This window comes from Symphalangus syndactylus, chromosome 2, assembly GCF_028878055.3.
Source record: "Symphalangus syndactylus isolate Jambi chromosome 2, NHGRI_mSymSyn1-v2.1_pri, whole genome shotgun sequence".
NCBI classification, from domain to species: Eukaryota; Metazoa; Chordata; class Mammalia; order Primates; family Hylobatidae; genus Symphalangus; species Symphalangus syndactylus.
The window spans coordinates 44,317,289-44,339,185 of record NC_072424.2 but is presented as its reverse complement, the minus strand read 5'-3'; the positions used below and the strand labels follow the sequence as shown (position 1 = coordinate 44,339,185).

At 40.0% G+C, this 21,897-nt stretch overlaps 1 protein-coding gene and 1 long non-coding RNA gene across 7 annotated transcripts in view; one reads left to right on the top strand and one right to left on the bottom strand.

Moving 5' to 3' along the window:
• The window catches only part of PLCE1 (phospholipase C epsilon 1), a 440,302-nt gene that overhangs the window by 380,864 nt on the left and 37,541 nt on the right, over positions 1-21,897 (top strand). For 3 of the 6 annotated variants that reach the window (XM_063629733.1, XM_055254872.2, XM_055254909.2), the window contains 6 exons: positions 773-902; positions 3,776-3,817; positions 4,778-4,899; positions 5,832-5,949; positions 14,511-14,642; positions 19,339-19,629. In XM_063629733.1, coding sequence (XP_063485803.1) covers positions 773-902; positions 3,776-3,817; positions 4,778-4,899; positions 5,832-5,949; positions 14,511-14,642; positions 19,339-19,629 — 835 coding nt within the window. The remainder of the gene's footprint in view (positions 1-772; positions 903-3,775; positions 3,818-4,777; positions 4,900-5,831; positions 5,950-14,510; positions 14,643-19,338; positions 19,630-21,897) is intronic. The other 3 variants (XM_063629746.1, XM_055254888.2, XM_055254898.2) reach the window with 1 other exon arrangement.
• On the bottom strand, positions 280-8,051 carry LOC129468994 (uncharacterized). Its single transcript, XR_008652885.2, has 4 exons — positions 7,822-8,051; positions 4,375-4,474; positions 1,582-1,617; positions 280-1,323 (listed from the first exon to the last, which is right to left on the bottom strand). It is a non-coding gene; the product is annotated as an uncharacterized lncRNA (long non-coding RNA).

Sequence of the window (21,897 nt, the reverse complement as noted above, 5' to 3'; positions counted from 1 at the left end):
CATATCTCATTCTCTCCAGCAGACAACCATTGCTTACCCCATTCCTCTACCCCGTTTAGGTTGTTTCCTGCATTTAGTTCATGCAAGTAACATTTCCTATATTTCAGATGATTTTCTTAAGCTAGGTAGGTTCCCAGACCTGTACTGATGCTTATCACTTCACAGTAATTCCAGTAAACATGGAGTATGTGACCTCCCTGGCTGCACACATCAAGTTTCCTAAAGTTTTTAGGCCTGTTTTGTTAATCTGATTTATGGTTCAGAAAGCCTTTTGAAAAAAATTTTATTTAAACCAACAACAATTCTTTTGGCCTCTTTGTCCACAGGGATTCTAACATTGTTCTCAAGGTCAGGAGCCTGTAGATATTATTTTAAGAAGGGGAAAAAATGGTTTCTTAACAGAGGCATACTTTTGAAAAATTGGTGGTAGATTCACTTCTTCAGTCATTTGGGATTTATGCTGGTTCTCCAAATCACCAAAGCTTTCTCTTGGAGAGGTTGTCCTGGGAACCTGGCTAGCTGGGCACTGCACACAGTCTTCTGGAGATTGTTTATAAAAGCTCCAGGATTCTTCCTGTAGGAATGCTGACATTCACCCAAGTGTTGACATTGCGTTTCGAGTGAATCTAGATTTTTTTCTCCTCTCCCAAATGTATCAAAAACAGGTTAAGCCACTTTTAATGATTGTGTTAAACATCAGGGATAGTTTTAAAGGTTATAAATGAATTCAGTAGCTTGGCATCTGCAGTTTACAATTATTGCTATTTTACAGGCTCATCAGTTAGCATCTATGCAAGCACAGGCTTATAATGGTGGGAATGCCAACCCCCCATCTGCCAATAATGAGGAAGAGGAAGATGAGGAGGACGAATATGATTATGACTATGAATCCCTTTCTGATGGTAAGAGAAACAGACCCCTGTGCTGTTCACAGGAAAATTCTTGGATGATTTGCCACATTTTTCTTTCTAAAATAAGTCTAGAGCTCCAAAGACCAATAATACAGTTGGTTCTAATATTGTCCAGGAGTTTCTGAATTCAGTCACTTAGCAAGGACCGAGGAAGGAAGGGGATTCTGTTAGCCACCACTTAAGGAAAGAAGAGGCAGATGTGGGAAGTTACAGGGAGTCATTCCTACGACAAGTTTCTAGAGGAAGAGATGGAATTGCAGCAGAGAAACCCTGTTTTCACCCTTTAGTTTCTAGTGTGGCTGATACTCTTGGCAGGAATCGTAGACTGAGGTTGTGTCCTTTCTCCTGTACCACCGGCAGGGGGCAGCATCACGGCTCTGTGCTCTCTGTTCCACACTCTTGCTCTGGCATTCTAGTAGGGAAAAGAGAGGAGCCTCATTTCCCCTCCTTCCCTGGTTTTCATACCACTAAGCCAACAAGATCTTTCCTTCTGGCCCCACCAAAGAGAAGAAACATGGGTAATGCCAATGACGCAATACAAAAAAGTCATATGAATGATGTTAACTACAGATTACTAGCGAAGGATTCTTCTCACATGAGAATTAGGTTTTCAGTGTGTTTCATTTGCATTAAACATTTGTTAGAGATTGCAGAATGTTTACTCAGGTACCTTTGCTGATAGTAGACTGTTTCATTTTGGTGATGTCTGAAAGACAACAATATAATAATAAGAAAATGGCAAGGTTCCTATTTCTATAAACATTATATAGTAGAATATATTGTTTCTATGTAGAATAATTGTTTTGCTAAATATGCAGATATGCCCAGACCAGAAACCATTTACCATTAAGTTGTCTCAAGCATTAAGACAACTGAGCCCCCTCCTCCAAGTATCTGCTCCTCAGCAGAAATTTGAGTTGTCTCCAGTCATAGTTCAGTTTTGTGAGCCTCCATCACTGGTTATAGTGCAGTCTCTGTCTGCCCCCAAATAGAATACCAAACTACATCATTTAATATTTGTCTTTAGTAATAGTTGATTGCTCCATACCACCAATTAAAAGCCAGTTTGCTACACCTGAAACCCCATGAGCTAATATAAGGGACATATCTCGTCAGATAGTAAGAGGGGAAAAAATTAAAAGGAGTCAAGACAATTTCTCTGCAAAGTCATGGGGATGTGAATTTTTTATATTAACTTACTCTTCCCCATGGATTTCTTCCCCATTACAGTTGCAGTAATGCCCTATAGAAGAACTAATTGATTCAGATATGAAATAAAAATCACACTTAAGAAATCAACTAATCTAGATGTTATATGCCCCTATAAGTAGTTAGTCCACTAGAAAACAAATTTGCTCTTTCATAAATTACTCCTGTGCTTTTTCTGTACTTCTGAGAACAGGAAAGGAAAAGCCTTTTTAGAAATTATTATTATACTGTAGATTTCACATAAAGAAATAATAAAAAATTATTATAGATGGTTTTGATTTGCAAGTAACAAAATGAACAGGTGGGAGAAGGATTTTCTGATTTATTTTCATTTGGGAAATTTAGTCCTATACCACTGAATTTCTAAGATAGTTGCATGCATTTTTAACAATCCACATGTGCAGAGGTGGGGTATCATTGGAAAAGGGGACCACACCAGGCTCTGTTCCAGTAGACTGTGAGACCTGGGGCAATGTCTTCACCACTTTAGGCCTTAGATGCCTCAGATATGTAATCAAAAGTTCTGCAAAGTGTTTGGTGATGTTCTTCCTCTACTTCCAGCACTAAGATCTGTAATGTATGACCACTTAAGCCCACTACCACTACATGAGTATTTCCCCCTTCATTGAAAGATCCCTCTGACTGGATGATTCTCAAACAGGCCTTGTAGTTATGCTGTGACTTGTTGAAGCTTGTCCAGTTAAGGCTTCCGTATGTGACTGTTAGATGCCTTACTAACCACATGCCTTTGATTATTGTTGTGACCATCTCCACTTTCTCCAGCAGGGATAGAGAACAGAAATCTACCTGCTGTGGGAAGCACCATTACCAGCCTCTTAGGGGGCCTAAAAGGTTTCCTAGCTTCTCGTAATAATGGGTCCTTTTGAGAATCAGGTGAAAGCTATCACCTCTGAAAAATAAAACGTGCTCAAAATTCTGCACAACTGCAAGAGTTTCACAAGTTTCCTGAGACCCTCATAGGCATCCTAGATTAGGAACCCATCTCTAAAGTCAGGGTGCCCAGTTTATCTCTGTGGCATCTCTCATCCTTGGTTTTCATGCCCATTAAATAAAGGAATTAATCTAACACCACTTGGGCTATAAAAATGAGATAATGCCTAGCCACAGAATTATTGCAAGAAAACCCTAAGGAAGTTGCAAATGAGAGTTATTTATCTGAGAAATTGTAACGCTGCCTTTTGGGTAATAAATTCTTAATGAATATTTTTCTCCCAACCTTGTTGTTTACCTTGTGTCTAGTTTTGAACATACGCTGCAGACAAATTTGAATTTACAACTTAACATAGACATATTCTATGACAATGACAACACAATTCCAAGAAATTAATCTGTTTCTGTACATTCGAAATGAAGTCATATTGGGAGTATTACAACAGTCAATAACTGAAAATATGTAACATGAATGTGTCAGCCCCTGGCATGATTCACATTAATAATGTTTACACTTCGTTTACTGCTAGTCCTTGCATTGTTCAACAGTCAAAATATTAAATCTATAGAGCATTTCTTGTTTCATTTATTTATAATCTAAGCTGCTGTTATTTGTGCTTTGCTTCATGCCTTTGTTTAATTTACCTGGTGTTTGTCTTAATTTTCTCCTTCCTTTACCCCTTTCTGATTCTGTTTTTCTATAGCAGATGTCCTTACTGCCTCCCCTGCTCCTAACGGTCAGGAAGGTAAATGCCATTTGAACGGGGCATTTTAACTGCATGGATGTCAGCATTCCGTTTCCAATTTCTTGGGCCCGGTTAGCATGACGTTGTGATACTTCTGTGAATACAAATGTAATGAAATGATTTATCTCATTTACTTCTTGTCAGCCTGCATGGCCCTGATTTGGTATAAGGTCCTTTCGGTCTAATGATTTGTGCTCTGATGATGCGATACTAAATCTTGAGTGAGCCATGGAAGATACATTAGCTTTCTTGTTTTTCATTTTAAAAGGTCATCTTCACGATACACTTCTAATACCTTTAGAGTCATTCCGAATAGAAAAGCAAAAGAGCAAAATATAAGATTATATCTCATGATATAATATTCAGATATATTTTATTTTCTGATTATCACTTAGTAAATTAATAACAATCATGAAAACTTTACTTTTTAATTATAATTGTGAAAACTTTGCATTGCACCCAATAATAAGTCTTTCCCCCTAGGTTTTGGCATTTCTCAAGGTAAAAGAAGTAAATAGCTTCATTTCAAAGTGAGAGTGATTAAATCATGTATGTACCTTCTAGAAGTGCTTCAGCCACTAAATCCTTCCCAAACGTGTGTGCTGTCAGCTTCTTGACACGGGGTGTCTTCCATAATATTTGCACAGTTCCAATCATCTGTATGAAAATTGGCATCTTCATTTAGATTATGTCTATATGCCAGCTTATTTTGAATCATTTAAATTATGTATATAAGTGACAAAAACTACTGGTAAATAAATCAATTGAATTGAAAATAACTGCATCAACCCAATTTTTACAGTTATGCTTCAAGCCATCATTTTGTTAACATACTATGTAGTTAGAGCCTCATTCTTATAGATAAGTACAAGTATCTGGATGTCCTCACAGTGATGCACATGTAGCTCTTAAGTGAAGCATTGGGTTCGTTTTTACTGAAGTCTGCTAACTTATTTTCAGACAACATTCTGGAAGACAGACCTGAAAATAAATCATGTAATGACAAGCTTCAGTTTGAATATAATGAAGAAATCCCAAAGAGGATAAAGAAAGCAGATAACTCTGCTTGCAACAAAGGAAAGGTGGGTGAATGGTTTCTGTTAAATGACACTTTGACCATGTGGTACTCTTGTCAGTTTCAGATGGGATTCCACTTCCTCCCTGTCCCTCGCTTTCACCTTTCCCCTCACTTTCCCTTAGATGCCTGCCAAAGTTCACTTGGTGATATTAAAAGACACCCACCTTCCATTTGTGGAAAGTTAGTCATTGATTCATCCAGCCAATACCTACTAATGGTGTATGTGTGGCAGGTACTGAAGTGGCACAGGAGGTGGTTTAGTGATGGAGGCAGACATGTCAACTGTGTTGAATGTAAGTGCATGGAACAGTGATTATACTGTGTTATCAGAGAATCAAGGACAGGCTCTCAGGGAAGATGAGGTTTCAGAAGGAAGATTTGGCTAAACAGACAAAAACAGAACATTCGGGCCAAGAGGGCAGCCTGGTATGTCCAGGGAATTGCAAGAAGTTTTAAAGGCATTTGGGATGACCAAGAAGATAAATGGGCCAGACAGCAGAGGAATGACACTGAGAATAGAAAGATAAGTGAGATACCCAGACCCTACCCTCAAGTGCCTCACAGTTTATAGGCTCTGAGCAAATCTTTAGACGCAGTTGCAGTGACATTGTTGGACAATGGAATTGTAAGATATGTCAAAAATTTGAGCCACGGAAGATACATAGTCAATCCTCTATTTAACAAATATGTATTGACCATTCCACATTAAGACAGTGGATCATGCACTGAGGGAAGATGGAGGATGAATTAGACTCACCTCCTGCCCTCAGAAAGCTTTTAGTCTAGGAAAGCTGTTGGGACATGTATATGGATAATTACCATGCAAGAGGAAATACAGTAGTAACACCAGAGGAGGACAGATAAAAGAGCTTTGGGAATTCAGAGGTGAATAGCATATACCTTCCATGTAAAATGGTATCATTTTTCCCTTACCAGGTTTATGATTTGGAACTGGGAGAAGAATTTTATCTTGATCAGAATAAAAAGGAAAGCAGACAGATTGCACCAGAGCTTTCTGACCTTGTAATCTATTGTCAAGCAGTAAAATTTCCAGGTAAGATTAGGCAATATCATCTATAACTTTTAAAGATATCAAAGGTTAAAAGTATGCCATTTATTTAATTGGGCATTGTGAACACTCTCAACTAAATTGTGTTGCTGAAATCATTGTTATAATACCGCCTAAATATCTTTGTTATTATAATTTGCCTTGATGCTTATGAAGAAAAATACCATAAAATACTCATTTTTCAGGTCACACAATGTCTTTTTATAATAGTTAATAATTATAAAAATAATACTCATAATTTCTAATTGCTAAATGTATTAAATACTTAAGTATTAGGATTTGTGCTATTTTATGTACATCTCCTTTACTGTTCATAATGATTCTACAAGGTAGGCGGTATTATCTCCATTTTAAAATAAAGTCTGAGAGAGATGAAGTAATTTGCCCCAAGTTTCAGAGTATATCAGTCAAGATTCTTTTGTTTGAAAGTGGCAGAAATTGAACTAAGTAAAGGGAACTTATATTGACTCATGTGCTTAAAAATGAAGACACACAGGTTTCAGGTATAGCTTAACCAAGGCACATGCTTTCTCTCTCCTCATTTCTCATTCCGCCTCCGTCATGTTGGCTTTCTCCCCTTTATTCCCTTCTGGTTGCGAGACGGCTACAGCAGGCTAGCACTACATGCTTCCAGTTTCAGCTTCAGTGTAAAAGTCTCTTCCAGAACTTCCCGCAGAAGTGTCATTGTTTCTCATTGGGTCCTTTACCAATCACTATGGCCAGGAGATGCAGTGCTCTGACGGTCTGGATCCCATGTCACATGCTCCACTCTGAGCTGGGTAGCAAGGCCCCACCCAAACCACAAGGACCAAGGATGGGGTTGAAGTGGAAGGAGAGATTTCCCCCAATTGACCATTTTTAGATATACAGTGGACTTAGGCTGATGAACCATTTTCCAAAAACAGTGTCCTTTTCAATTAATGAATGGTAGACCTATGGCTCTGAAGCCTGTCTGTCTCCAAAGTCCTGCTTGCCCTTACCCGTTATACTGCCTGGCCTCTCTTGTTTCGGGCTGTTTTTAATGAGGTACTCAATTATGTGTCCCACAAATGGGGCACCAGGGGGTGGAAGACAAACAAGAAAGTCCATAAGTACATGGAACTCAGAAAAATTCATCTCATACTAAGAAAAAGGATTCTCTTGAATAAAATTTCTGAGAACAGGGAAGTGGCTGAGATAGGAGGATCAGTCTAAATGTTAGTAAACAGGATTTATAGTCTTGGCCTGGAGAGAGGCACTAAAATGCCCTCATCTTTTCAAGATGGGCTGAACTCAGGTCCCTCCCAGAGCATATCTTAAGCACCCGGTCTCACACCATGTCTGACAAATGGGCCGGAGGCATTGGGCTATTTAAAAGTTAGGCAAACTGGGTGTGGTGGTACGTGCCTGTAGTGCCAGCTACCAGGGAGGCTGAGCAGGAGAAATGCTTGAGTCTAGGAGTTCAAGTCCAGCCTGGGCAAGATATATAACAAGACCTCATCTCTAAAAAATAATAACTAAATTTTTAAAATCACAGTTAGGTAATAGTGAGCTTTTCACACATCAGAGTAAAAAAAGATCATATTATTTAATGATATGATAAAAATCATATATTTCATGATATTAAAATCATTTTAATTGTAAGTTTTCTCCTATAAGCTGTTTTTAAACTTTTGGCAGCTGCTACTGCTTGTCTGCTAGCAAATCCTGTTGAGGAGGATATGAATCAATAAGTAGCCAGCAAAGATTTCAAAGAAATGCAGGAACCTGGCCATTTAAGTTTAATTTCACAGACCATGACCTCATGGCATATAAGTACAATATGACCATTATTTGCAACTGGCAAAACTCTTTTTCTGATGGAGTAAAACCCTTTACCTGTCAAAGAGCCTGGAGGCTGGCATGTCCTTCATTGCAGGAACAAGGATGAGCGCCACTCTGTCCAAGAATCACACCCACTGCAGCTCTTATTCTTTACAAATGCAGCGGATGCCACACTCGGACCATTCCACTGGCTTTGTCTTTTCTTCTCAAGCACTCAGTAAATAAGGAGCACAAATTCCCAAAGATATTTGAAGTCAGTATGAAAGGTAAAGTCTCTGTACCAGTAGAGAATCGTGGAAGATCAAGAGGTCATGTGGTAGAGCTTCTAACCATGTGGTTGTTCGGCTTATTTTAAAAATTCCAAGTATGTTGTTTTTTAAAAGTGTTCACATAGCATACATTTCTTCATAGGTATAGTGTATTTTCATTTTCTTTAGAAAAATGAAATTTCTTACATTTTTTCCCTGATTTTATATTTCCTGTCTCAGATGAGCTAAATTGGATTGCCAGAATGATTGTTATAATACCTTCTAAATATTTCTTGTTACAATCATTTGTTTGATGCACATGAGGAAAATACTATAAACTGTTCATTTGGCTATGCCATTCATTTTAATTTTGCTACATTATCAATTTCAGTGTATGTCACCTTTCATCATCCCAAGTCCCTTCTTACAAGCCATATGCAAAAAAAAACAAAACAAACAAAAAAAAAAAAAACCTTCATTGCAATGAGGCACTCAACAGTCATGTGGTATGAGGCCCACAGAAAGGAAGGAGCTTCCCCACCATCAGAGGCTAGGTCAGTGGCAGGACAAGAGCCAGAATTCCTGCCAGCTCCCGGGGCTGGGCTCTTTGCACCACACTATTGAAGTAGTTGAATTTTTTCGACCCGCTTTCTCTTAGGGTTTATTTCTTGGTTGCATTTAGTACTTCTATTGTCCTGGGTTTTTTCTCCTTCTAATAGAAAAAAAAGGATATGGTATTTTTATTTTATGACCCCACCAACCTAGTTTCCAATATCTTCCCACAAGCTCCCCTGCATCCCCCACTCTCCTCAGGCACCTACATACACTGCCGTCTTTCTAGTGCCAGGCCGTTGCTCAGAGTTTTCTCAACCTTGCCTGGCCTTCCTTCTCCCCTTGGCCCCATTCCAAATTCCAAGGATGGGGTCCTTGTAAAGTATCTGAGACTCTTCAACTCATTGTGACATCTGCTTTCTGGAGCTCCTTCATTTATAAGCATATGTTTGGGTACCTCCTGGATACCCAGTTGTTCCACAGTTAGGAGTACAACCTTTTTCTTTTATTCTGAGTTTGTTTTATTTTGACAGCTTTAGTGGTACAAGTAGTTCTTGGTTACAAGGATGAATTGTATAGTGATGAAGTCTGGGATTTTAGTGCACCTGTCAACCAAGTCGTGTAAGTCGTACCCAATAGGTAGTTTTTCGTCCCTCACTTCCCTCCCACTCTCATTCTGAGTCTCCAATGTCAATTATACTGCTCTGTATGCCTTGACATACCCATAGCTTAAAAGATTACAACCTTGGAAGAAAAAAATTATTCATTGGTGACAAGATCATCAGATAAGATCGTGGGTCAGAGACTTGGGCTCTTGGCTACCATGCTCTGTGATTTGGCCAAGGCAAATCTCTCTGAGCCTTTCTCACTCAAAAGTGGAGTTGACTAGAATCCTTGTTTACTACACTTGCTGAAATCTCCAGAATCACCCGGGCCACTTGATTAACATACCCAGTCTCAGGCCTCTCTACCAGGGATTTACATTTGGAAGGCACTGGGAGGTCCTGGTCCCTGGGTTTCTAAGGCAGGCAATTCAGGAGCAGGTAGAGCCAGATAATGTGGAAGTCTGATTCTGAGGGGGATTTTGCCTCATTCTCCTTTGGATCCACCACACAGTCCACAGAGCAGGTGCCCAGGGATTCCATGGTGATGTTTGTCCAGAAGATTCTGTGACTTCCAGGGTTCATTTTTATTCCTACACTGAAGGAACCACATGAGGGGAGCCTTGCAAATGTCAGTCCATTCCCTGGACACACACTGTCATTTTCTCAGCACTGAGAGACAAGCTTTGTTCATCAAACAGTGGTTTGCTAACAACCCATTTGAATGACAAAAGTAGAACCCTGCTGCCTTGGACAGCTTTGGGCTAGCTGGGTGTGGGTCCCTGGCACTGAGAGTTGCCTCCCCCACAGAGAGCCTTGGCGGTCCCCAATGGCTGTTCTGGGTTACTCAGACCCACAGTAGTGCTGCAGGTTGGAACACCTTGGAGGGCAAAGGGATGCATTTCAGGAAATGAGAGGGCTTGGAACAGAACTCTAGGGAGAATGTCAACCAACACACCATTGAGAAGTAGCACTGTTCGCCGAAACTTAATTACCCTTGGTGCCTCCCAATATCTTGCAAAACCAGTGAAGACAGCTTTTCGGGCCTACAGTGACTGGGTAAGATGAGGCCCAGCTGTGCCCTGCAGAGCATGGCAGGCAAGGCACTCAGGAAGGAAAGGTAGCCGTGTGACCCTGAGTGGCTCTCGGACCATCCCCAGACTCAGCTTCTCTCCTGATTTTAGCAGTGCCAATATGTTGAATCCTCTGATGTCTCTGGGAGAGCATCCAGAAGAAAGCCCAGCACTGATCATATTTACAGTAATGCATCACTTAATCAGAGAGAGACATTCTGAGAAATGCTTCATTAGATTATTTTGTCATTGTGTGAAACATCATAGAGTGAACTTAGACAAAGCTACAGTGTAGCCTGCTACACACCTAGGCTAGATGGTGTAGCCTATTGCTCCTAAGCTACCAGCCTGTACGGCATGTTACTGTACTGAATACTGTAAGTAAGTGTAACACAATGATAAGTATTTGTGCATTTAAACATACCTAAATAGACAAGGTACAGTAAAAATATGACATAAAAGATTTAAAATGGTACATCTGTATAGGGCACTTATCATGAATGAAGCTTGCAGGACTGGAAGTTGCTCTAGGTGGATCATTGAGTGAGTGATGAGTGAATGTGAAGACCTGGGACATTACTGTACATGACTATCGATTTTATAAACACTGTACACTAAGGCTACATTACATTTATAAATACAAATTTTTCTTCAAAAATAAATTAACCTTAGCTTACTATAACTTCATATTTTATAAATTTTTATTTTTTTAACTTTTTGACTCTTGTAATAACACTTAGCTTAAAACACAAACACATTGTACAACTGTATAAAAATATTTTCTTTCTTTTCTTATTTTTATTTTTAAATTAAAGACCTGACCTTGCTCTGTCGTCTATGCTGGAGTGCAGTGGTGGAATCATGGCTCACCGTAACCTTGAACTCCTGGACTCAAGTGATCCTCCCACTCTAGTCTTCTGAGTAGCTAGGACTACAGGCATGTGCCACCAACACCTGGCTAATTTTTCTTTTTTTTTTTTTTAAGAGATAAGGGTCTCACGATGTTGCCCAGGCTGATCTCCTGGACTGATCTGCCTTGGCCTCCCAAAATGCTGGAAATACAGGCATGAGCCTTCGCACCCAGCCATTTTCTTTCTTATTTTTCTCCTTTTTTTTTTTTCCCATTCTGTGACTCTAGCCAAAGACATTTTCTTTCTTTATTCTATAAGCTTTTCTTTATTTTTAATTTTTTTACTTCATTTTATTTTTTTTTTACTTTTTAAACTTTTTTATTAAAAACTGAGATACAAGTACCCACATTAGCCTCGATCTACACAGAGTCAAGATCACCAATATCAGTGTCTTCCACTTCCACATCTTGTCCTACTGAAGGTCTTCAGGGACAATAACAAGCATGGAGCTGTCATCTCCCGTGATAGCAATGCTTTCTTCTGGAATACTTCCTGAAGGACCTGCCTGAGGCTGTTTTACAGTTAACCTATATATATATATAACTTAAAATATATATATATACACACACACATATATACACATGTAATATAGAAGGAGTATACTCTAAAATAATAATAAAAATTATAGTATAGTAAATATATAAACCAGTAACATTTATTATTATTATCAAGTATGTTCTGTACATAATTGTATGTGCTAGACTTCTATATGACTGGCAGTGCAGCAGATTTGTTTACACCAATCTAATCACAAGCACTTGAGTAATGTGTTATGCTATGGATGTTAGGACAGCAGAAGGTGATAGGAATTTTTCAGCTCCAGTACAATCTTAAATGGGACCACCATCATATATGTGGTCTGTTGACCTAAATGTTGTTATGTGGCTAATGACCGTACATCGCTTGTCTAGTTAGGGAGTTGATTTCAAAGCTTCCAGACAGATTAGGATTTCTGAGGAAGATACCATCATATGCACTGGAGTCAATTTGTTCTTTTTTTTTTTTTAAGTAATTTTTTTTCTTTTTAGAGACAGAGTCTTGCTAAGTTGCCCAGGCTGGCCTCAAGCTCCTGGGCTCAAGTGATTCTCCTGCCTCAGCCTCCCAAGTCGCTGGGACTACTGGTGTGCACCACTGCATCTGGTTCTGGAGTTGGTTTATTCCTAAATACCTAGATGGCTTCTGCTCAAACTTCTGTCTTGAAGCTTTAGTCATGTCAGATGTTCCAACATCTATATCTAAAATAAGCATTCTTATTCACAACCACAAGTAAAAACACAGATGAGAGGAAGACCCTAAAATTAACTAGAGACTCAGCTGAGGAAGAGAGGCAGCCACTAGGCTAACCATGTGGATTTAAATCCCAGCTCTGTCTCTCCATGATCTTGACTTGAACAGTTATGTATTATAGCTGGTCTGCACCTGGGATTCCCTATCTGTAAAAGAGGTGTAACAGTCCTAACTTAAAGGATTGCTGTAAAAATTAGCAATAAAGTATCTAGTGTGATTAGCACATCGTCTGGAACATGGTGGGTGGATCACTTGAGGTCAGGAGTTCGAGATCAGCCTGGACAACATGGTGAAATGCCATCTCTACTAAAAATACAAAAATTAGTGGTGCACACCTGTAATCCCAGCTTTCTGGAAATGTCGTTGTCGGTAAGTGAGCCAACAGGGTAGATGAAGGTTCTTTGTTGCTTCTTCATTATTTTTCTGGGCCCCTTCTCACAATTCAAAATCCTTCCCCTTTTTTGATCACTCAGCCCTTGTTTACATTCTTCCCCTCCCCATCCCAAAAGAAAAACCCGGCTCTTCACTGAAGTACCCACATACTGGTAGAAGATATTGACATGTGGCAGGATACAGGCAAAAGTCCAGAATGAACAGAGCCCCTCCCCCCTGGCCCCTAATCAGTTTTACTTGGGAGAAAATCCATTATTAAGTAATTGTGTCAAGAGCAAAATGTACACAAATATTAAGATCAAGGTATGAGAACTCAATAGTCTAAGTTTGTGCATGTTTGCTGTTATGAATACTTTGGAGGAAAAAAACACCTTAAAAGCCCCCCATTAAGCTATAATAATAACAGCAACTATGGACTGAGCGCTTCCCTGAACAAGACACACTAAGTATGGACAAGTTGAGCATCCCTAATCCGAAATGCTCCAAAATCCAAAACTGTCTGAACGCTGACATGACACTCAAAGGAAATGCTCATGGGAGCATTTCGGATTTCGGATTCTAAGACTAGGGATGCTCAACCAGGTGAGTATGATACAAATATTCCAAAATCCGAAGAAATCTGAAATCTGAAACACTTCAGGTCCCAAGCATTTCAGATAAGGGATATTCAGCCTGTATGTGTATATTATCTTGTTTATTCCTAACCACAGCCCATTTATAGATGAGGAGGGAGTGATCTAGAGAGGTTCAGTAACTTGTGTGAGATTGCCCTGCTAGGAACAGATTTTAAACCCAGCTGTCTCACTCCAAAGTCTATGCTCTTAAACACTACTCTATCCTGTCTCCTCTGATGATGTTCTTGGAAGGTGTATTATCATCTGAAAGAGGACCTCCTGAATGCTGCTTCAGCTTAGGGAATTACTCTCCAAAGGTACAATTATGACAGTGGGAACAATTTGGAGGCAATTCTGGCTTCGCTGGTGCCTTCAGCTCCCTCTTTTTACGTTGGAGCCAGGTCTATGTGGTGTGCATTCATTTCCTCATTCAGCAAATATGTATTCAGTTCCTGCTCTGCACCAGGCACTGTGCCAGGCATGAAGCATCCAAGGAGTTGTTAGACCAGGATTGAGAAAGAGAAGCCATAAACATCATTATCACCATATTTCCCATCTTCAGACTAACCATATGAGCGAGTTCCTATCATTACACACATTTTGTAGATAAGGAAACTGAGGAACAAAGAAGGAGGTGTTAAGTCAAGGCTAATACCAGCAGGAATTGAACCTAGACAATATGACACTAAAACCCAAGTAATTGCCATTCCTTCATCTCTCCAAATTAAATAATTGGCCACTGATCATTTCTGGCCACAGCACCTTCTTTTCATGCAGTTTTTCTAAATCTTTCTGATGCACAATTAGCTAAGTGTGTGTGTGATTTTGTGGTCATTCTATGATAAGCATGCAGTTATTGTTGCATTTGCCTATAGAGATTTTTAAAACTTTGCTTTTATTGCCTACAATGCTATTATTAACAGAACAAAAACTGCTAGTAGGGTTTCTGTACTGGGTTCCAAGGGAGTAGTAGGACTTCAAAATAAACACTGACGGGGATGGAAAATTTTGAGTTGCCTTGCTTGTAGTTTTTGGCTTATTTATTTTCATTTTATGGGAACAGGACTGTCAACTCTAAATGCATCTGGCTCTAGCAGAGGAAAAGAAAGGAAAAGCAGGAAGTCCATTTTTGGCAACAATCCGGGCAGAATGAGCCCAGGGGAGACAGCATCATTTAACAAAACATCTGGAAAAAGTAAAGTCACTTTCTTACAATATCTTTGCTTGACTCTGCATGCTGGATGATTTAGATATTTTACTGTCTAAGCACTTCCCTTGAATTTTTTAATTCTTTTTCCATGAACGTTAATATTGTCTGAGTATAGTATAAATTTTTGTAATTGCTAATTTACACTTTTAACGTACTAAAAACAGCATTTCAGGCTGGGCACAGTGGCTCATGCCTGTAATCCCAGCACTTTTGGAGGCCAAGGCAGGTGGATTACTTGAGGTCAGGAGTTCGAGACCAGCCTGGCTAACATGATGAAACGCCGTCTCTACTAAAAATACAAAAAGTAGCCAGGTGTGGTAGTGCACACCTATAATCCCAGCTACTAGGGAGGCTGAGGCAAGAGAATCGCTTGAGCCCAGAAGGCAGAGGTTGCAGTGAGCTGAGATCACACCACTGTACCCCAGCCTTGGCGACAGAGCAAGATTCTGTCTCAAAAAAATATTAAAAAATAAAAATAACATTTCACTGAAGATGTTCGAACAGTGTTTGCCTCACGAGTAAAAATTAGAGGCACCTTGGAACATTCTTGGAACATTCTAGTGGTTTCTTGCAACTGTTCTCTTCACCATTATAACTCCAGAAGATACGGCTATTTTATTTCTAGTTACTTTTTATTATAAAAGTAATAAATTCTCATAGTTAAAAACTCAAACAATACAGAGTATTATTAAAATTCCTTTCCACTCAATGTCCTGGTGCTATTCTCCAGAAGTAACCACTATTAAATTTATTGTGTTTTGTTCAAGAAAAATAAGATCCTTTTTAAGATAATCCAAATGGGATACAGTCATACTTCGGAGATATTGCAGGTTCGGTTCCAGACCACTACAATAAAGTGAATATCATGATAAAATGAGTCACATTAATTTTTTGGTTTCCCAGTACATATAAAAGTTATGTCTACACTATACCATAGTCTATTAAGTGTGCAATAGCATTATGTCTAAAAAATGTACATACCTTCAATAGAAAATACTTTATTGATACAAAATGCTAACAATCATCTGAGCCTTTAGCGAGTTGTAATATTTTTGCTGGTGGAGGGTGTTGCCTCAACGTTGATGGCTGTTGATTCATCAGGGGGTGGTTGCTGAAGGCTGGGGTGTCTGGCAGTTTCTTACAAGAAGGCAACAGTGAAGTTTGCCACATCAACCAACTCTTCCTTGTACAAAAGATTTCTCTGTATCATGCAATGCTGTTTGATAGCATTTTACTCATGATAGAACTTTTTTTTTTTTTTTTTTTTTGAGACGGAGTCTTGCTCTGTCGCCCAGGCTGGAGTGCAGTGGCAAGATCTTGGCTCACTGCAAGCTCCGCCTCCCGGGTTCACGCCATTCTTCTGCCTCAGCCTCCTGAGTAGCTGGGATTACAGGCACCCGCCAATTTTTTTGTATTTTTAGTAGAGATGGGGTTTCACCATGTCAGCCAGGATGGTCTCGATCTCCTCACCTCATGATCTGCCCGCCTCGGCCTTCCAAAGTGCTGGGATTACAGGTGTGAGCCACTGCGCCTGGCCTACTCATGGTAGAACTTTCAAAATTGGAGTCAGACCTCTCAAACCCCACTGCTGCTTTATCAACTAAATGTATGAAATATTCTAAATCCTTTGTTGTCATTTCAACAGTGTTCACAGGATCTTCGCCAAGAGTAGATTCCATCTCAAGAAACCACTTTCTTTGCTCATCCATTAAGAAGCAACTCCTCATCCATTCAAGTTTTATCACGAAATTGCAGGAATTCAGTCACATCTGCAGGCTATACTTCTGGTTCTCTTGCTGTTTCCACCATATCTACAGTTACTCCCTCCACTGAGGTTTTAAACCCCTCCAAGTCATCCATGAAGTTTGGAATTAACTTCTCCCAAACTTCTGTTAATGTTGCTCTTTTGACCTCCTCCCATGAATCATGAATGCTCTTAAGGGCGTCTAGAATGGTGAATTCTTTCTAGGAAGTTTTCATTTTATTTTCACCAGATCCATCAGAGGAATCACAACCTATGGAAGCTTTAGCCTTATGAAATTTATTTCTTAAATAAGACTTGAAAGTTCAAATTACTCCTTGTTCATGGGCTGCAGACTGGATACTGTGTTAGCAGACATGAAAAATCATGCTGTAAACAGATGTGCTGTCAGCTAGGCTTTGTTGTTCCATTTATAGAATACAGGCAGAGTAGATTTAGCATGATTCTTAAGGGCCCTAAGGATTTTCAGAATGGTCCATGAGCATTGGCTTCAACTTCAAGTCGCCAGCTGCATTAGCACCTAACAAGAGAGACAGCCTTTTCTTTGAGGCCAGGCATTGACTTATCTTCTCTAGGTATGAAAGTCCTAGGTGGCATCTTCTTCCAATAGAAGGCTGTTTCATTTAAATTTGTTGTTTGGCCGGGCGTGGTGGCTCATGCCTGTAATCCCAGCACTTTGGTGAGGCCAAGGCGGGCAGATCACAAGGTCAGGAGATCGAGGCCATCCTGGCTAACACGGTGAAACCCCATCTCTACTAAAAATACAAAAAAAATTAGCTGGGCATGGTGGCGGGTGCCTGTAGTCCCAGCTGCTCAGGAGGCTGAGGCAGGAGAATGGCGTGAACACGGGAGGCGGAGCTTGCAGTGAGCCAAGATAGTGCCACTGCACTCCAGCCTGGGCGACAGAGTGAGACTCCGTCTCAAACAAACAAACAAAAATCTGTTGTTTACTGTAGCTACCTTCATCAATGATCTTAGCTAGATCTTACGAATAACTTATTGTAGCTTCTCCATCAATACTTGCTGATTTTATGTTATGGAGATGACTTCTTTCCTTAAACTTCATGAACCAACCTCTGCTAGCTTCCAACTTTTCTTCTGCAGCTTCCTCACTTCTCTCAACCTTCATAAAACAGAAGACAGTTCAGGGCCTTACTCTCAATTAGGCTTTGGATTAAAATATGTTGTGGCTGGTTTAATCTTCTATCCAGACCACTAACACTTTCCCCATATCCCCATATCAGTAATAAGGCTGTTTGGCTTCCTTATCATTTGTGTGTTCACTGGAGCAGCACTTTTAATTTCCTTCAAGAGCTTTTCCTTTGCATTCATAATTTAGTTAACTGTTTATTACAAAATGCCTAACTTTCAACCTATCTTGGCCTTTGACATGCCTTCCTCACTAAGCTTAATTATTTCTAGCTTTTGATTTCTTTCTTTCTTTGTTTTTTTTGAGGCAGAGTCTCGCCCTGTTGCCCAGGCTGGAGTGCAGTGGTGCAATCTCAGCTCACTGCAACCTCCACCTCCCGGGTTCAAGTGATTCTCCTGCTTCAGTCTCCTGAGTAGCTGGGATTACAGGCGCGTCTGCCTGGCTAATTTTTGTATTTTTAGTAGAGACAGGGTTTCACCATGTTAGCCAGGCTGGTCTCGAACTCTTGACCTCTGGTGATCCACCCGCCTCAGCCTCCCAGAGTGCTGGGATTACAGGCATGAGCCACCGTGGCCAGCCTAGCTTTTGATTTCAAGTGAGAAACGTGTGACTCTCCCTTTCACTTGAACATTTAGAGGCCATTGTAGGGTTATTAATTGGCCTCATGTCAGTATCGTTGTGTCTCAGGGAATCGTGAGGCACAAGGAGAGGAAGGGAGATGGGTGAAGGGCTGGTGGGTAAAGCAGTCAGAGCACGCACATTTGTCAATTAAGTTTACCATCTTATGGGCATGGTTCATGGCACCCCAAAACAATTACAATAAAACATCGAAGATCACTTGTCACAGATCACCATGACAGATATAATAATGTTTAAAAGTTTGAAATTTTGCAAGAATTACTAAAATGTGACACAGAGACACAAAGTGAATACATGCTGTTGGAAAAACTGCACCAATAAACTTGCTGGAGGCAGGGCTGCCCCAAACTTTAAATTTGTAAAAAAAAAAAAAAAAAAGTGCAGTATCAGCAAAGTGCAATAAAACAAAGCACAATAAAACAAGGTATGCCTGTATAACCAAATATACATGTATAACCTTTATACTTGCTATAACTTTTCACATAATTTTCTGTACATATAGCTTCCTTATTCTCTTTAATGCCTGTGTGGTGGTCCACTGCATGGATATACTGTCATTTATGGAATCACTTCTTCACTGATAGATTTGGGTTGCTTCTTGGTTTGGTTTGATATTGTTGTTTCCTATGAAAAACAATGCTGGAGTGAATATCCTTGTACATATATTGTTTATTTGTACAAATATACCACAACCCAAATGAAGTACTGAGGCAAAGGACTTCCAGGCTTTTAATTTAAATTGATGTTGCTACATTCATTTTGTTTTGTTTCTTGTGGGGTTTTTTTTTGTTTGGTTTTATTTTATTTTTTACTTTTTGTAGAGATGGGCTCTCACCATGTTGCCCAGGCTGGTCTTGAACTTCTGGACTCAAGCAATCCTCCCACCCTGACCTCCCAAAGTGCTGGGGTTATAGGAATGAGCCAACACATCCAGCCACCACACTCATTTTAAAACTAAGTAGCCACCATGTTGTTTTAAAGTGACAAACTAACTCACAAGTAAAATCCAAGAGGTATTCTGATGTGGTTTATATGCTATGACCGTTAACTGGGATGTTGTTCGGGTTTATCTTTCTAAAATATTTAAAGTTTTCTACACTAATCTGCGGCTAATTTCTTGGGGGGTTTAGGTTCCTGTGAAGGCATTCGACAGACCTGGGAGGAATCTTCTTCCCCTCTCAACCCAACCACGTCCCTCAGTGCTATCATTAGAACTCCCAAATGTTATCATATCTCGTCGCTGAATGAAAATGCCGCCAAACGTCTGTGTCGCAGGTATTCTCAGAAACTGATCCAGCACACCGCCTGTCAGCTGCTGAGAACTTACCCTGCTGCCACCCGCATCGACTCTTCTAACCCGAACCCCCTCATGTTCTGGCTGCATGGGATACAGCTCGTGGCACTCAACTACCAGACCGATGGTAAGGGGCCTGCATGCTCACCTCTCTCCTTTACATCTTACATTTCAGTAAATGCAGTTTGACAGCATTGTTTCAAAGGGGCAAGATTCTAGACTGGGGCACACCATATGTGAGAATAAAAATATGATGATGGAAAACAGAAGTGAATTTGATACTGAATTGTGCCTCTGATGTTTGAGATTAAGGTGATAGAAAAGAATCTTGAAGGGGCCTGTAAGGTCTCCTGGTCCTGCCGCTTTTTTAATGCAATTTTTCAAATACCAAGCTGCTCTTGACAAAGCCATGCCCTGTTTATGTTTAAAGCTCTTTTTGGAGCAGGGATTTCCTAACACTGCCTAGTTAACCTGTCTCACTACGCGGTTGTTCTTGCAGTCAAAAGTAATGTCGCTCCAACCACTTTGCAAGTTAAAACCATTTTAGCTTCTTATCCCATTGGAATTGAGATGGAGAATAATGGTCAGTGCCCTAAGAGTAGCTAGCAAAAGGAAAACAAGTATGTGAAGTACACGAACAGAGTAAGTAGTGATCATGTTTCTCCACTGTCAATGAGACTCTGATATGAGGCCTAAAACTCCAGAGTAGAAGCTGCCGTTTATTGCATACTCACTGTGCATTAGGCAGTGTGCTGAATTTTTGACCCCCGTTATCTTATTTAATCTTCACAACAGCCCTAAAGTTGTGTACCTTTATGATCGCCATTTCTCAGATGAGCAAATCAAGGCACAAGTTGGTTAATTTGTTCAAGGTTGCAGGATGACTTGTAGTAATAAATTCAAGGAGTCTGGAAATTTAAAGGATAAAGCATTTTGTTTCCACTTGGTTATGGGGGGAGGAGAGGAGCTACAGAAGAGTAGATAAATGTTTCCTAAAAGCTCTTTCATAAACCACAGTTTTTCCTTCGAACAGTCAAGCGGCAGGCAGCTGTTATCATTCATCTCGCGTGAACTGAATCCAGTCTCATCTAACCATGCTGAACCACAAACCACAGTATGGCCTTGTCTCCAGCTGAGGTCAAACCACAGCTTTAGCTCTGGGACCAGCTAGTTACCTGGCACTGGTGCCAACAACACCCATTGGTGGATGACCCCAAAGACATATGATTAGAGATATTGGTCACATTTCTGCCCTTGTGATATGTGCTTCTTTCAGTTAAAATTAAATAAGATGATGCCGGTGAAGTACCATATTTAGCATAGTGCCTGGCACATAGAAAGAATTCTACAAAGGTTAACTATCATTGAGTGTGTTTGATAAGTTATGAAAACAGTATGATTTGGGCTCGCAAATGGAAATAATTGTGAAATACTTTCATAGTTGTAAAAATTTTATTTTCTATTTCTGTTCATTCTTTCCTGAGTGGCTGGTGGGTTCACATCTCCAGCCCTTTCTCTAGTCCTATGTCCACCTGGTGCCATTGGTTATTATACCGGCATATTTTTTTTTCTTTTTTTTTTTTCTAATTATTATACTTTAGGTTTTAGGGTACATGTGCACAATGTGCAGGCTTGTTACATATGTATCCATGTGCTGTGTTGGTTTGTTGCACCCATTAACTCGTCATTTAGCATTAGGTATATCTCCTAATGCTGTCCCTCCTCTCTCCCCCCAACCCACAACAGTCCCCAGAGTGTGATGTTCCCCTTCCTGTGTCCATGAGTTCTCACTGTTCAGTTCCCACCTATGAGTGAGAACATGTGGTGTTTGGTTTTTTGTCCTTGCGATAGTTTACTGAGAATGATGTTTTCCAGTTTCATCCATGTCCCTACAAAGGACATGAACTCATCATTTTTTATGGCTGCATAGTATTCCATGGTATATATGTGCCACATTTTCTTAATCCAGTCTATCGTTGTTGGACATTTGGGTTGGTTCCAAGTCTTTGCTATTGTGAATAGTGCCGCAACAAACATACGTGTGCATGTGTCTTTATAGCAGCATGATTTATAGTCCTTTGGGTATATACCCAGTAATGGGATGGCTGGGTCAAATGGTATTTCTAGTTCTAGATCCCTGAGGAATCACCACACTGACTTCCACAATGGTTGAACTAGTTTACAGTCCCACCAACAGTGTAAAAGTGTTCCTATTTCTCCACATCTTCTCCAGCATCTGTTGTTTCCTGACTTTTTAATGATGGCCATTCTAACTGGTGTGAGATGGTATCTCATTATGGTTTTGATTTGCATTTCTCTGATGGCCAGTGATGATGAGCATTTTTTCATGTGTTTTTTGGCTGCATAAATGTCTTCTTTTGAGAAGTGTCTGTTC